At 30.8% G+C, this 16,265-nt stretch overlaps 1 protein-coding gene across 1 annotated transcript; it reads left to right on the forward strand.

The window, feature by feature from the left end:
• The first annotated feature begins 369 nt into the window (after positions 1–369).
• LOC132734021 (uncharacterized) lies at positions 370–5,231 on the forward strand. The gene is made up of 4 exons (XM_060720723.1): positions 370–468; positions 2,162–2,419; positions 3,168–3,258; positions 3,973–5,231. Exons 1-4 carry the CDS (start codon positions 370–372, stop codon positions 5,229–5,231), a joined length of 1,707 nt encoding a protein of 568 aa, XP_060576706.1.
• Positions 5,232–16,265: the final 11,034 nt, after the last annotated feature.

Here is a 16,265-nt window from a genome sequence, read left to right on the forward strand (position 1 = left end):
AATATAATTGAATAAAAAAAAAAATAATTAGATTTCTAAATTTTTGTTCTATTTTAATGTTGTGAAATTTTTAAAATATTTTTTAAAAAATTTAGTACGGGACAAGGGCCCGGGAATAGGGTACTAGGGGGGCGTGGGGGTTTTTGCCCCTTTTTTTATTATTCCTCATTTTACAGGCTCAGGGAAATGAGTTGCAAGTTTTTGTTTAATTTTTTCTGTTCTAAATGTTCCCAGGGATCAAAAATTTTCCCGGGTATTAAACATAACGACTCTTTAAAGAAAATTTCCCAGGTAAGAGAAAAAGAAACAAAATTATTTTTCCCTTCCGGTACCATGGAAAAATGAAGAAAAGGGGAAAAATTTGGGAGAATGCCAATTAAAATGAAAATCGTTGAAAAATTTTTGGAAGACCCAAAAGAACTCAGAGGAAGACCTGAAGCTCTGGAAGCTGTCAACAAACTAAAACAGGTAAATAATGTTGCCTTATGATATGTTCATATGGCCTTTCTTTCGTAACACGATTATATAATTTGTTTTAAAATAAAAATTAATGTATATGTTTTCTTAAAACTGTTTAAAGGTATATCTTATGATTTAAAAAAAAATATGATCGGTAAAATTATATTGTTTCCATTATCTTATGGTAGATTCTTAGTTTTTAACATAAAATGCATCTGGTATTTAACACACATGAATACTGTACCTAAACAGAATACGTTCCGGAAAAAAAAATATTGTGCTGCTTTTAAAGGAGGGCTTTTAAACGTATAACTATGATTTACTGTATGCGCCATTTGCTTTAAGACAAAATACTACCATATTCCTTTCCAAGCAAGCATTTTGGATGATTTTTTGTTAAAAACAAAAAATTTGCTTTTTGTTTCCCTTTTTTTTTATTGGCGAAAAAAACAACTTTATAACTTTTTAAATTTTTAAATTTATATATGTAAAAACACATATTTTGAACGAAAACATAAACTTTGATTATGTCTTTTTAATTTTTTTTTTTTTATTTGGGCCCCAAAAATAATAATAATGCATACTTTTTTTGGACAAAAACAAGAATGCTGCTGTCCCCTGCCCCCTTTCTAAATTTTTTTTTTCGAAAAATTTTTTTTGTTATATAATTTTTAAGGTTTTTTTAAAAATATGTATTGAGTCAAAAATCACAATTTGTAAATAAATTTCAAAATTTTTTTTAAAAATGACAGGGGCTATGTATAACTGCCCAAGGGTTTTATAGCAATTTTTTTCCCCTTAAAAAGAGATATTGTATTCAAAATTGGGTTTTACATTTAATCAATGATGTTATATTTTCGATCCTTGTAGATCGTTCAGCAGGACATTTGTGTTGTGTATACATGTTTTGTGGTTTCTTTTAGTTTCTCCTATTTGGCCATTTTCAACTTGGGTGGTTCCAGTATTCCTACTTGAATACTGTATAATCACCCTTAGGATATGTTGCCTGATTTTTAAATTTGTCTTTTGACGTCTTATCTGTGATATGCAGGCTTCATAACCTCAGATCACCTTTTCAAAATTACATTTTATTTAGTTTCGCTCATTGTTTTCTCGTTTAGGGCAAAATCAGACCATACGCCGCTTTCCATGGAATGGCACTACTGTGTCACATTGAAGGTTCCATGATAACCGCCGTATGAACACATCTGCGGATGTGTCTTAATTCTAAATTTCACCATTTTCGTGTTAAAATTTTGAATTTCTGGCTTAAGCCGGTGTAGGGGCGTGGACGGAAAATTTCTTTCCCTTTCCAGACCGTCCATAACAGGCTCTCACCGAGCCTGAACATTTTTTCAAATTGGCCTGGTGTTGGACTTTCTTTAGGGATTCTGTTTTTCTCTCTAACTATATTATTTTGGTATACAGCAAGCTTTTATGGAGACACAGGATTGGATTGCCTTTGGTTCCCTGAAATAAAGGATACAGTCACTAAATATTAAAGCAAGCTTTTTAAAGAGAATTGTGTTGGATAAAGAGTCAGTGTTACTAATGTAATTTAATTTTTTTTACATATATGTAACATGATTATCAACAGGCTTTATTCAAATTTGGCTATTTTTTCTACATATTTGTCATAACTTATGAATACCCTTATTGATGGCTTTAGTTTTTGTTATAATTATTTTTTGTTTGTTGTCAGTTGAAGGAAAGCAAATTTGTAATAACAACCAACCATGAGGTAGATGTATGTAAAGAGGCAATAATGTGTGTAACCCAAAAGGCAGAGGAATTGAAACAAATGATTGAAGAAGTAAAGGATTTAAATGAAAGAGTACAAAACATTGAAACAAACATGCTTGAAAAGGTGGAGGAATTAACAACAGACCTTTGTAAAAGAATCGGAAAAGTGGAATCAGACGTTTCTGTCTTGAAATCAGATGTTTCTGCTGTGACAGAAGTATACCATTTTCTTATGATATCACTTACGTTATACATTTCTATCTTGCCCTCATATGACCACTGTCAAAGTGTTTGTGATCAGCTAATGCATGTCTCAGACTCTTATTATTAGTGCATTTACAATTTTCATTCCGGATGATAGTAGTTCTATTTCCTATATATTCAATAATAACTTAATTTACAAAAAAAGAAAAGAAAAAAGATTACTACCCATTAATAAGTTTGATATCAAAGTTTTGAGACAGGATTATTTGCATTGTCTTTTCCACTTTAATTTCTTTTACTGGCTAGAAAAAAAATCGTCCAGATCATTACTTTGTTTGCCATATCATTTGTCTTTTTGAAAACTTTTTGAAGCGAAAATATCTGTAAAAGGAAAAGTTAATATCAACAACAAGTGAACAAAAAGCTATTCACATGAACAATCGTTTCGTAATACATGTTTATGTTAGTTTACACACTTGAAATTATGTTACTTAGGTGAGCAGGTTTGAGCCATTATGACCATTTTGTTTAATTAACCACTATTTAAATAACCATTTTTGGTAGAACCATGTTATTAGCTATTATTATTATCATTATTATTAAATTATTTATAAAGCGTAACTTGTCGTGTAAACACGTTGCCTGTAATAGTATCTTAATATTTTGTTAAAAATACATATATTACATTTATTGTCTTTATTGAAATTAATATGATCTTATCTATAATCTAAAATGACAGGTTTGTCTTATGTTGCTTTCAGCGAGTGACGTCACTAGAAGGCACAGTTAGAGAACTAGACAGTAAACGTGATATATACAAGAGGCATTTAGATTACGTCAAAGGGAAACAAGGTAAACATTTCATACAATTATTAGCCATATTTTGGAGTAGTTAAACACAAGTTTAAACAATATATTTTCCCTTTAGATAAGATTTGTTTTGGAATGTACGTTTCTACCTTTTAACCTTCATCAATAATATTGCTTTTCAGCGTATATGTAAATTTCCATCAAAATTTCAAGGAATTATTAATTAACCTAAACTATGTAGCAACTGTATTTTTTCGATTGATATCTTTGTAAGGACAAACAGCAATTATACATAAAACCTTGTCATAGTTTGAGAAGTAAATAAATTATTGAAACAATAATATAAAAGAGGAATTTAATTGTGTACAAAATCTGTAATATGTTACATTTTCATATAAACAGAAAAGAAAAAATGAAAATGATTTAGTACGTTTTATTTTAACATTTAATAATTGAAATAATATGATAAAAGAAACATTTTGAAAGTAAATCTGCTTACCATTTCTTAATACTGATATACTCGAAAACATCCAGGCCCATATTGTATAACCCAAAATATACATTAATGAGACTTCCATTGAATTAACTACAAACTACTTTGAGTTTAGCATTTAAAGCATTTGTGTCATAAAAACGAATAGTTGACAAAGTCTCGTTATATATTGACAATTATCTAAACTACACTTAAAAATAACTGCCAATAACCTACGATCTTATATTGTCTGCACTATCTAGGAAGATTTTACTTTTTCACAGAGTTACAAGCCCAACTTGTTAAATATTACAAGAAACATTTTGTGAAGACATCACTTTCACCTTTGAAGCAACAACAAGATACCATTAACATTAAAGATGTATATGTGACCCCCGAGATAGAAGTCATGGAGGAAGAAAAATGTGTGAATATTGATAAAAATACGACAGAGAAGCCAGGGAAAAGATATATACAAAGATATCATGACATCTTTCAAACAAAGGGGCAGCGAAATAAAAAGATATATATATTAGGAGATGTTGGAACAGGAAAGAGTACTTTCTGCAAAATGATGATTGAAAACTGGTGTAATGCTGTAAGTGGTAGAACAAATGAATCGGCTGGCAATGAGAATAATCTAGAAAGATCAGAAACCAATTCGAGTGACATAAATATGGCAAATGAGTTTGATGATGTCTATCAGATGGGACAGTATGAATTTCTTTTCTTTATCCAACTACAATATATGTCAGTGTTAAAGACTGACGTCACTGTTGATATGATTAAAGAATTAACAAGAGATCTCACCTCAGATAAGGATTTGGTTGACAGAATATTTCAGGAAGACTCAATGCGTTGTCTTATCATTATTGATAGCTTGGATGAATGGACGCCTCCTACAGATGTTGTGCGTAAACCACATGTTAGCTACGGGATACCAAACGGAGACAAAGCTAAAGATGCAACAGTCATTACATTATCTAGACCATCAGCAAAAGGAATTCTTAATTTAAAAAACTCAGAAATTGATCTCAAATCATATTTATTAGGTTTATCTTGTAGCTTACTGAAATCATTCATCGAACAATATATTTCCCAAACAGCCTCAACTCAAAAGTCTTACAATGAATTCATTAGAATTATGAAAACAAAGGAAATTGGTCACATAGAGAAAACACCGTTGCTTTTGCAACAAATACTGTGGTTATATTGTAATGATATGGAACTTGGAAAATCTGTAAGTGAAACTTACTGTCAGATTTTGAATATCATGTGTGGTTGGTCAAATCAAAAAGTTGACGGAGATGACGTTCGAAATGATGCAAACGGGGATAAAAACATATTTTTGCCAGAAAATTTGCAAATATATCCTAGATTTAGAAACAACAAACGAGTTTTATTTCTAATGGGTGCTGCTGCATTTGACGTTTTGACATCCGGCTCGATAAGAAACATATTGGGCGACAACCATCTTCTGGAGAGAAGGGGGCTATCTGTATTTGATGTCAAGAAGCTACTACAATTTGGTATCTTTAAATGAAAAAGCAACTGCTTTGACCCCAACACCAGGAAGATACACAATTTTTCTTCATCCACATGTCTTATCTCGAGTTTTTTGCTGGCTTTGTAAACGTGACCTCAAAGAAAACATAAAAGAAACCAAATAGTTTGAGAGAAAAAAGAATATGAAAAACAGGAAGCTTTAGAGAAAAATCTTTTTTGTACATGTGAAATCTTTATGCTAGTGAACATAAATTGCAAGTTATCTAATGTTATTAAAATGGAGTATTTGTGGTTTGTCTCCCAACCTAATTTTGTGGATTTGGTCTCAAAGGATATCATGTATTTGAATAAGGCATAAGGCATATTGTAGTTCTTAGAAGACATGGGTATAAAATATTATACAGGAATGACGAGATTATTCAGATACAACGTCTTATGGTAGAATGTCTCAAAGAGTGCGGCTCTTGTGATAAGACAATGATAGTATAAAGCGATCTTTGCAATAAATGATATTAACCTAGTCCATCTCCTACAAAAAATAATACACATGATGTGATTTTCTCTGAGTTTTGAAAAACATCAGATAAAAATATAGTAGACTAATCCCAATGCAAAAACCTGCAACATATTTGGTATTTAAAGATGTTTTCCCTTCCTAAATATTGAAAATTTTATTCTTGTCTCAACAACTGTTGTTAAACAAATAACAATGCATTTTGTAGAATGTTTTAGATACTGCATAGTTTCAAAATGCAATTAATCTCTTCTAAAGCAGGGGACATGCTTCAGATACTTGAGCTGTTTTCCTGTGATATATTAGAAATTTCTGACCTGCCCAATCAACAAATTGAATTTGTTCACTTCAGACCTGTTCTGGTATATTAACTTTGAACATTTAGAAAAAGGCGAACAGATTTGGAGCAGACCTTTTCAATTTGAAAACTATAAGGTAGAATTTAGTCTCAACATGAACGCCATATAAAATTGACCTGTCCAAAAAACAATCACCTCAAAAAACTTAAACTGATAAAGTGTATGATATGTTTAGTTAGCTGGTTTAATTACTCAACAACCTTTGAAAATATGTACCATTAAAGACCTTCCCATTACATTAGATTTTGAACTTTTATCAAAAATGCGAGCAGACTGTGACTGAACTTTATATTGAGAATTGTGCTGTCGATTCGCAATCACAGAATGCAGAACGTCATAAATGATTTGATCTGTCAAGACAAAACCATCTCAAAACTGTAATACTGCTTGACTGTCCTGAATATAGGAAATTACAGGTATAAATTACAGAGCAACTTGAACACGAAATAGCATTCGTGGAATGTAAGAGCATTAGGTGTTTAGAAAATATGTTATCATATTCAAAGAATTGCATGGGAACTTCATCTAAAGGATAAGGGAAAATAAAAAGATACTTGAACAGGGGATGTATTCGGGGTATAAAGATCATTTTGGAAAAAAAGTCTTTATTATACAAGGAAAGCATGGAATTAATTTTTAAAAAAATTACGATTTTTAAATTTAAGGGAACTTGAACTTGGGATATAAGAATTTGATTTTTAAAGATATAAGTCTGTTATTATATTTCCCGGAAAAAAATGGAACTTCAAAGTTGAAAGGTTTTGGTTAATTTTAAACAAGCTGAACCCTTAAATTTCAACAACTCTTTTTAGCAAGTGGGAAATTTTAAATTAAATGTAACAAACCCAAAATTTTTCAATTTGGGTCTTCAAAAAAAACCCTCCCAACTGTTAACGCTTACTGTCCTGATTAGTAATTTTAAAATATAAATACAGAGCAATTTAATTGGGGGGTATATTCGTGAAATTAAAAAAATAGATCTGTTACAAATTTTAAAAGAAAGACAAGGAAATTTAGTTTAAGGGATTCGGGTTTTATAGCAATGTTGAAAATTTTTTATTTAAAAAAGACATCTTTAGGCAATAAATTGGGTAATGTAAAAACTTAAACCCGGGAAAAAATTAGTCTATTTATTTGTCTAGACGGAAACATCTCAAAAAATTTAAACTTTAGAGAGTCCCCTATATTTAAAAACAGGGGTTAAAAAACTGAACAAAATTTGCATTTACACCCTTGACAAAGGAAAACAGTATTTTTAAACCCCCTTAATAAACCCAAAATTGAGTTTTTATTTTTTATCAACCTCCAAAACATAAATTTAACTCCAACGGGTTTTGGGCCCACGAAATTTTAAAAAAAATGGTTTTTTTTTTTAAAAAAGGGAAACTTTGGACGCGATTTTTAAAAAAATGTTTTGGGAGATAAAGAAATTGTAATCCCAGGGTCGATTTTTCCAAAAAAGCCCTTAATTCTTAAACTGTCAAAACTGCTTTTTATGTAAAATTGCAAAACATAAAACATTGAACATCTTGAACAATGAAAAATTGGGAATGCTGTCCCGACATATTAAGGTTTGAACTTTTAGTAAATGCTAGAAGACTAACTGAACTCACTTATCAGTGTCATTCGTTAGGCAAGTTTCAGTTCAGAAAAAAAGAAGGTAATGTTATACAAACTTTACATCAGCTTGAGAAACTACACTTAAACAATGAAAGGAATAAAAATTTAATTTGCTCTTACTGTAACCCCCAGGGGATAAAAAACGGCAAACAAAAATTAACCGGGAAATATACAAACAGGGAATATAGCCCACATGGCATACATTTCGGGAAAATAGCCCTTTTTACTCTTTTTCCAGCCCTTGTTCAGGTTAAATAAAAAAGACGATCCCTTTTTAAATTGCATCTATGTTTTGGCCCCCTTCTCCAAAAAAATAAAGACAATTTTTTTTTTTAATGTTGCTCTAAAACCCCAAAGTTTAAAAGTAAATATCGAGACATGACGATTAAAATTTTTTTTGCTTTCAAAAAAAACGTTTAACGTAAATTTTTTAAAAAATTTAAAATTAATATGATACCTGACATCTTGTTAGGAAAATAAAAAAACAAAAACCGGACCAAAAAACAAAATTTCCTTCTTTTTTATGTGTTAAATTAAAAAAAAAAACCAATGTTTTTTCATGTTCAAATGTTTTGAAAGCAAATTTAAAAGTTGGGGCCCGCGGACATGCACCCCATTTTTACTTTTTCTTTTGAAGCCGCATTTCCTTGTTGATTTTTGTTTATTTTATTTTATACACACATTTTCCCAAATGCTAAATTTTTGCTTATTTAGTTCGAATTTTTTAAAAAGGGTACTTTATGCTCTGAAAAAAAAAAAAAATTTTTTAAAAAAAAAAGCCCACACACTTGTTTAAAAACCCTTTTTTAAAAATGATTTTTAGAGCTATTAGCAAATTTTGCCTAAATGAAGAGAGCGTTACATGTGTTTGCTATTTGTCATAAAAGAAGAAAAATGAAAACTAAGTAGTTTTTTTGACTTCTGTTAAAAATACTAAATCGCAAAAAAGGTATTAACTTTTTTAACTTTAAAAAGCAAAAGAAGGTTCAAAAACCCCCCAAAAATTCCCCCCAAGGGAATTTTCCCCCTTTTTTGAAAAATTTAAAATTGTAGACAAGAAAATAAAATAATTTGTGAAATAGAAATAAAAGATTTTATGTGGCATAATGGTGCCTTGCAGAAAATTTTAAAAGATTTCTTGTATAAATATCATTGACGAATAACATTTTTTCTTTCTAAAATTATATTAATAGTATATGATATTTCCTATAGAATTGATAATTTTTCTATGAATATAATTTTTAGAGAAATTATAAAAAATGATAAATAATAAACATGTTGAAATGAAGACTATTTACTTTGGGAATACCCTGGATATAAGTTCTTGAAATATATTTTACTAGGACAAAAATCTTTTTGTTGTACCTTCAGATGTGTTAATTTAAATATTGAATGTCCTTTTATTTGACCTTTAGTTATAGTGCCAAATCGACAGAGGAAAAAGGGGTGTTTTTCAAAAAAATTGGCAAAAACTGTAATAAAAATATATAGTTTTGTCCGCGGAAAAACGACCCGGGGGGATAATCATTTTAAATTTTCATGTGTGTTGTGAATTTTTGATAAATGTAGGCGTTTCAAATGATTTCCCGTTCAGTAGAACTGCATTCAAATGACTCGTATGAAATCGCAGCACATTTTTACTTTAGTCAAGGGAAAAATCGACAGTTTTATAAATGGTGAATAAAGTGTAGTTTATAAATTTTTGAAAAATATTAGAAAGCAGTTTAAAAATTTTAAAAATTTGCCCTGAACAGTTTGTTTTCTGACTACTAAACAAAAAACACCAAAAATTTTAATGTAAAAAATAAAGTATAAAACAATAAACCCTCACGCCCATCCCAAAATTATGTTTATGTTCAAATTTGGTAATGTCCCTTCCCAAATTTTTTGTTAATATAAAATTTAAAAATGTTTTGCCCTTTAAACACAAAGGTTTTTTGGGTTTAAAAACCCTTTAAACCCAAAAGGGGGGGCCCCTTTAATATGAATATAAAAGTGGTCATAAATAAAAACGGGGCGGGTTTTTTTTAGAAAAAAGACAAAACTTTACTTGTTTAAACATAAAAAAACGCAGTTTTTTCCGAAAAATAGTTTTTTTTTTTTTATTTTTTCATTCTTTTTTTTAAAAAAGGGGGAAAAACAAAATTTAGGCAAAAAAATTTATGGGATTTTAATTATCTCAAATATTTTTTGCAAAAATTTAAAGGGCCATAGTACCAGTTTTATTTTTTAAAAAAAGGGTTTTGCTGTTTGCAAATTTTTGTTTTCTCTAAATAACGGTGAAAAAACCGGGACAAATTTTTGGGTTTAAAAAAAATTTAAAATTAAACAATTTTTTTGGCGACAAAATAGAAAAATTATGACATATTTTTTTTGGATAAAAGATAAAAATTTTTTGGTGATAAAAAAAAAGAAAAATTCAGCATTTTTTTTGGTGAAAATTTTTGAATTATTTAAATGTTTTGGGTGACTTAAATTGGGAAAATTTTTTAAATTTTTGATGTTTAAAAAAATAGTTTTTAAATTTTCCCCGTAAAATTTTTCAAAACATCTCTCAATCCTCCCAAATTTTAAAATGTTAAAATTTATTTATTTAACTTTTCCAGAGGCGTGCCACTTTTAAAAGTATGTTGGACAAAAAAAAAAAACAATTAAAAATTAATAGCGGTTGAAAATGCCAGATACCAGTTTAATGTCCCTGTTTTAATTAAAATAACATAACTGTTATTAAGAAATCATTTGAATTACTTTTGACATATTAGTTCTTTTGATTTTATTTAAGTGAAAATTTTGGATGAAAGACAATGAACAGTTGTAAAAATCAAATCTTTGAAACAAAAGCTATGCCCACTCACAAAGTTTTTTTATATAATTGTTGTTTAAGGCTACATGCCTCCTTTTATGAGCCAAATCAAGACAACCAACCTTAAAACTACTTTTAAGCAGTTAACGATTCAATTTGCAGTATTAATAAATATATATCTACTGCATTACTAACGCTAATTAATGCATATTCTGACCTATGTTTGGTAATTTTTGTAGATTTTAAAGTTTGCAGTGTGTAAATTAACTTTATTTGTCAGTGGAAAAATTTTACATCTTAAAAACATGTAATAATGTTCATGAAAAATAGCATGAATATATAAGGCATGCTTGCTTTTAAAACAACCCCTAAATGTGATTACATGTAAGGGTTTTCATTTTATTCCAAAAATAATTCCAAAATTTAGAATAAAATGTATTAATATCATAATTATCATTTTTTTAAGTTTTGCCCTAATCATAATAAACCACGGAAAAATGTCGCGGTGAGTGTTTACAATATTTGTTTTGTGTATTTATGCTTAAAAAATATATCTTTATTACCACTAGGTTGTAAAAACTTGTAGTACTACATATATATTGGACTGTAACTAATTTATTGTAGTAAAATTGTCTCATAAAAACAGGTATTTTTATCATATGACACTGATGTAACTATGATGTTATTAACTGTTTGAAATGATCCATGCGATCAGCAAATTGACGAAATTTTTGGGATTTTCCCGGGCCCAGTTTTTCCCAGTAGTCAAATTGTGTCAGGGGGTGTTTAGCAACGAAACTTTTTAAATAAAAATTTCTATGCTGAACGGGGGAAAAGAATTGATAAAAATTTTTTGGAAAAAAAAATGTAGTAAAAAAAACTCTTAAAAATCGTTTAAGGCCCAAATGTGAGAAATTTCCCAAAAACGGGAAAACCTGGTATATTGATGAAAAAAGGGTTTTTCAAATTTTCTTATTTTTTAACTGTTTTTGTTAAAAAATTTTAGTAGGGATTATATTTTTCTGAATTTGAAAACATATTTAATGGAAAGTCTTTTTTTTGGGTTTTTAAAAAAAAGATTTTTTTTAAAAATTTAGTGTGTACATTAACCCCTCATTGTAACAAAAAAAAAAAACAGGATGAAATAAAAAACCCCCCCATTTTTCCCATATTTATTTATTTGGGGTTGTTTAAAAAAACTTTGATGTGCACCAAAAGGGGTATGGGGAATGGTGAAAAAAAGGGGGAAAATGGAAAAAGAACTTTTTGGGCCTGCATTATTTCAGGCACGAAACGGACTCTCAAAGAAAAAAAACAGCTGCCTTTTCCGAAAAACCCTAGTGCCTATTGGGTTTTTTTCCTGCAAAAATTTCCGCCCCCGGGCCGGGAAGCCCAACCGGTGAGGGGCAAAGGGAAGTAAACCTTTCCCTTCACAAACTTTTTAACGGGGGGGTGAACATCTAAAAGAATCAGCGTAAGGGCGTAATTAAAGAAAATTTCCCCTTTTAAAAAAACTAAATACTCGATTTAAAACCTACTAAAAATTAAAAGGAGTTTAAAAAGGGGGGGCTGTGCTTTGTTTAAATGGAAAAATGGGGGGGCCAAATTTTTTTTGGTTGGGGGTCCCAAAATTTTCTAAACCGGTGTCTTTCAGTACGGGGCCCGGAAGTGAAAAAAAAGGTTTTTTCGGGGGCCCCTTTAAAAATTGGCTGGCAAAGTGAAAGGGGGAGGGAAATTAAAAAAGGGAAATCAGACCAAATCTTAAGATTATAAAAAATAAAACAAAGATGGTCATATTGGGGGATGGGGGGCTTTAAACCTGGTTCAAGAAGATAGAGTGCCCCTCTGGGGCATTTTTTCAAAAAAGACCAGGCACCTAAAAAATAAGGATTCCCTTAAAGGGCACCCTTGAAAAGTTTTAACATGTAGTAAAAAATTTGCCGGGCCGGGGTTTCCCGAACCCACGGGGGGAAAAGGGCAGGGAAAATTTAAAGGAAAAAATATCCCAATTTTTACATCATATAAATTTTTGAAAAATTTTAAAAAAGAAAACTTTGTATTTAGGGGGAAAGAGTTTAAATTTTGGGGCAATTTTAAAAAAATTATAAACTATACTTCATAGTCGGGAAAAATTCCCGTGAAGAAAAAATGTCTGAAATACTAAAGAAAAACCCACAATTAAAGGGGGAAAATACAAGAAAAACCCATGGGCGTAAGTCGAAACCGGCCTCTTAATTAAAACTCCCGTACATATAACCCTCAGATAAATGAGAAAGATGTATACAACACCCTGGATGTGGAAAACCACACCCCTTTTTTATACCCGGCCCAAAACTAAAAATTGCTAATTTTAAGAAACCCAAACACAATACTAAAAAAGCATAAAAAAGATACAGTGATGACAACCAAAACTATAAAATTTTGGGTTTTTGAACCTTGCCCCTCTTTTGAGTTGCCCCATTTATTTTGCGCAAGAGACTCACCATGGGGAACTTTGTTCTAAAGTTATATAAAAAATTCCACCCTTTTTATATAGATGTAATACAATTGAATGTTTTAAAATTTGTTATTTTGAACCTTTGACCTTGAAGTAAGACCTTTGTCGCAGACACCTCATTTTTTGCATGACACTCCGCAACTTTAATCAAAATCCCGCCATGCATTTAAAAGTAATGCTTCGGTTTTGGCCTACCCCTTCCCAAGAGTGACCTTGACCTTTGAGGGGCGACCTGGGTTTTCCCGTGTGACATACTACCCCCATTATGGTAAACATTTGTAATCAAACTATGTTGTAATCCTTCAAAAAATGAGCAAGATATAGAATGTACACATCTTGAAGAATGCATGTCCTGACCGACGCACAAAACACTGAAAAAGCAAAAAATTTGGCGATTAAGTCAAACTCACAACAAGCTGGCTCAACAATTTCAAATATCCTCTGACCACTAAACTAGATAATGCTTCAAGCATAAGCAAGATACAGCGCCAACCAAACAAATGTTAATATTATATTTAACCTTTGACCTCTTGTGACCTTGACCTTTATTTTGCAATAGAGAACTCAACTCATCATGAAGAACCAATTTGTACTTAGTAATATCAAATCCATATATTGAAATCCATCTATATAATTATTTTCTTCGCATGTAGGAGATATGCTCTAGACACATATCTATAATTTAAACATCTTTAGTGAATTTGACCTTGCATATATTAACCTAAATAACATGTTTTCCCATTTGTAGTCATGTTAATGACCATTTGTGTTTCTGTTCCTCAATAAATGATGACTAAATGGTCCATATCACATTTCAATATTTTCATATTAAATGTGATCCTTATGTGGTGACCTTGACATTGGCCCCTTGGACCATAATGTTTTACAAGGACACTCTGCCCTTAATAACGATGAACAGTTTGTGCCAAGTTATAAATTTAAATCCCCTCGAATGATGTAGAAAGTTTTTTTTTTTGGGCCCCTTTTGGGGGGAAAAAAAAAAAACAAGCCCCCATTTTTTTCCCCAAAAATGGGGGGGAAAAAAACCCCCCCCTTAAAAAAAAATGTTTTTTGGGACCTTAAACCTTTGACCTAAGATGGCGTGGTTTCATGTGCCTGACACAGCTTCTCAAAGGGGTTAAGATTTCTAATGAAGCTTCATCAAATCCCATGTATGTAGGGAGATAATTATGCTCAGGACAAAATCTCTATATAATTGTCATCAATCAAAATTGTATATATAAACCTTTTAATAAATGTTTAACATCCTTAAATTCGGGTAGTCATGATATCAGATAATGACCATTTGTTTTTCAAATCCCATCAATAAATGATGACTAAAAGGTTTGGAAAATTCCCCAATTTTATATTTTAAACTGAAATTTTTAACCCCCTTTTGGGATCTTGACCTTGGGAAACCCGAATTGGGGGCACGTAACACCCCCCCTTTTAAAAAAGGGGAAGATGTTGGGGCTAATTTATTTTTGAAATCCCCCTAAAAAAAAGAAGTTTTTGGGTTTGGGGCAAGCCCTTTTTCAATGACAAAAAACCTGAAATTTGCGGTTGGGATGCTTTTCATAAGGGGTTTAAAATTTTAAATTTTCTTAATTTCCCCCTGTTGAGGGGGAAAATGTACGGAAAAAATATTGGAAAACCATTATTTTAAGAGCAGTTTTACTTCAATTTTTAGCGACAAACACTTTATTTTAATTGATTTTTTTTAGTCATTTTGTTACTCGTAAAAATTAAATGCTGACAGAAATTTTTTTAAAGGAAAAACTAATATCTTTGTGAAGTAAAAACAGGTATTTCTTGACAAAAGAGAATGGGGCCCCATGGACATTTTTTTCACAAGGAAAAGTCCCCAAAAGCGTGTGGGATAATTTTTAAAAGAAATTTCTTGCACTTTGCTCGTATTTAAATTTTACAGTGCTAGTTTTGGACATAATGCAAAACTCATAAAGGTCTTGAAATCAAAATTCTATGAATCAAAATGGCACAAATTCAAATATCTATTCATATTTCAAAATATAAATTTGCAGACTAACAAGCAAAATTTACGGACAATGTAAACCAGCGAAAAATGCTTAAATGCGTCAAACTACACTTAAATATTTTTATTGCAAAATAATGTTTAGCTATATATACTACTTACAGATTCAGGAGTTACATGAATCAGTATTTACAATAACTCTTATAACTATATTGATTCTAGCATGGACATCAGTAATTGCTATACTACGGTTATATGTCAGGTGTACCAGAGAATATAGCTATCTACAAAATCGTTCTTTTGTTCATCACATCAATGCGGTATTGATCATATGGCCACTTCCTAGATATACTGGTTGAAGTACACCTCAGGTGCATCTCTGTACATCATTTAGGGCACAAACAGACACTAAAACCCTTAATGCTAGTGAAATCAATACCATCAGACAAGCCTGGTGTATGAATATTTTATAACAAGAGCTGTCAGTAGGATAGAATTCTGTCAAAATCCATGTCAAGACTTATGGGCATTGGATAGTGATATATTACATGTATGCTCTAAAATATTCTATATACCCTTCATCAGTTTTGGAGATACAAACTTGCACGCAAAAACTTAACCAAATTGACATTGCAACGCTGCGAAAGATTGAAGTTATTACTTCAGCAAATAAAGCTTTATATCCTTTTATAAAACTTTTCACTCTAAAAAATAGAAATGTGTCCAAAGGACACGAGTGCCCCCACATTCTACTGTTTTATCATTCTTCTCACCTTCAGCAAAATGTAACGATGCATAACTGAACATGTTGACCAACATTCTTGTATACTTTCATGATTGCAGGTCAAATATTTTTTGAGCTATGCATGAACAAGTTTATAATTTATACTAAGTCAAGGGCAAAAACTGACAAAACTGACCAAAAATGCACAAGTAAAACTCCAGGTGCACAGCTTCACAGTGATGTTGATCATCAATCCTGTAATGTTGGTTGATTCAAGCACTCAAGGTACCTATAACGCAACATTTTGGAATGCTTTTTACTTAGTCAATGTCAATTACTCTACAAATACTGAATAAGGAACGCAACAACATATGGAGACCAACATTTCAGTAAAGTTTCATGACTAAGTCATATACTCTTTGATATATACACAAGTTGAACATTGCAAATTTTTACTTAGTCAAGGGCAATTACTCTACAAATACTGAATAAATCAACACGCAAACACCTAGGTGTACATCTTCATATGCTAACAAACATTTCCATAAAGTTTCATGATTA

This window comes from Ruditapes philippinarum, unplaced genomic scaffold (assembly GCF_026571515.1).
Source record: "Ruditapes philippinarum isolate M1 unplaced genomic scaffold, ASM2657151v2 ctg2241_1_1_1_1, whole genome shotgun sequence".
In the NCBI taxonomy this organism is placed as follows: domain Eukaryota; kingdom Metazoa; phylum Mollusca; class Bivalvia; order Venerida; family Veneridae; genus Ruditapes; species Ruditapes philippinarum.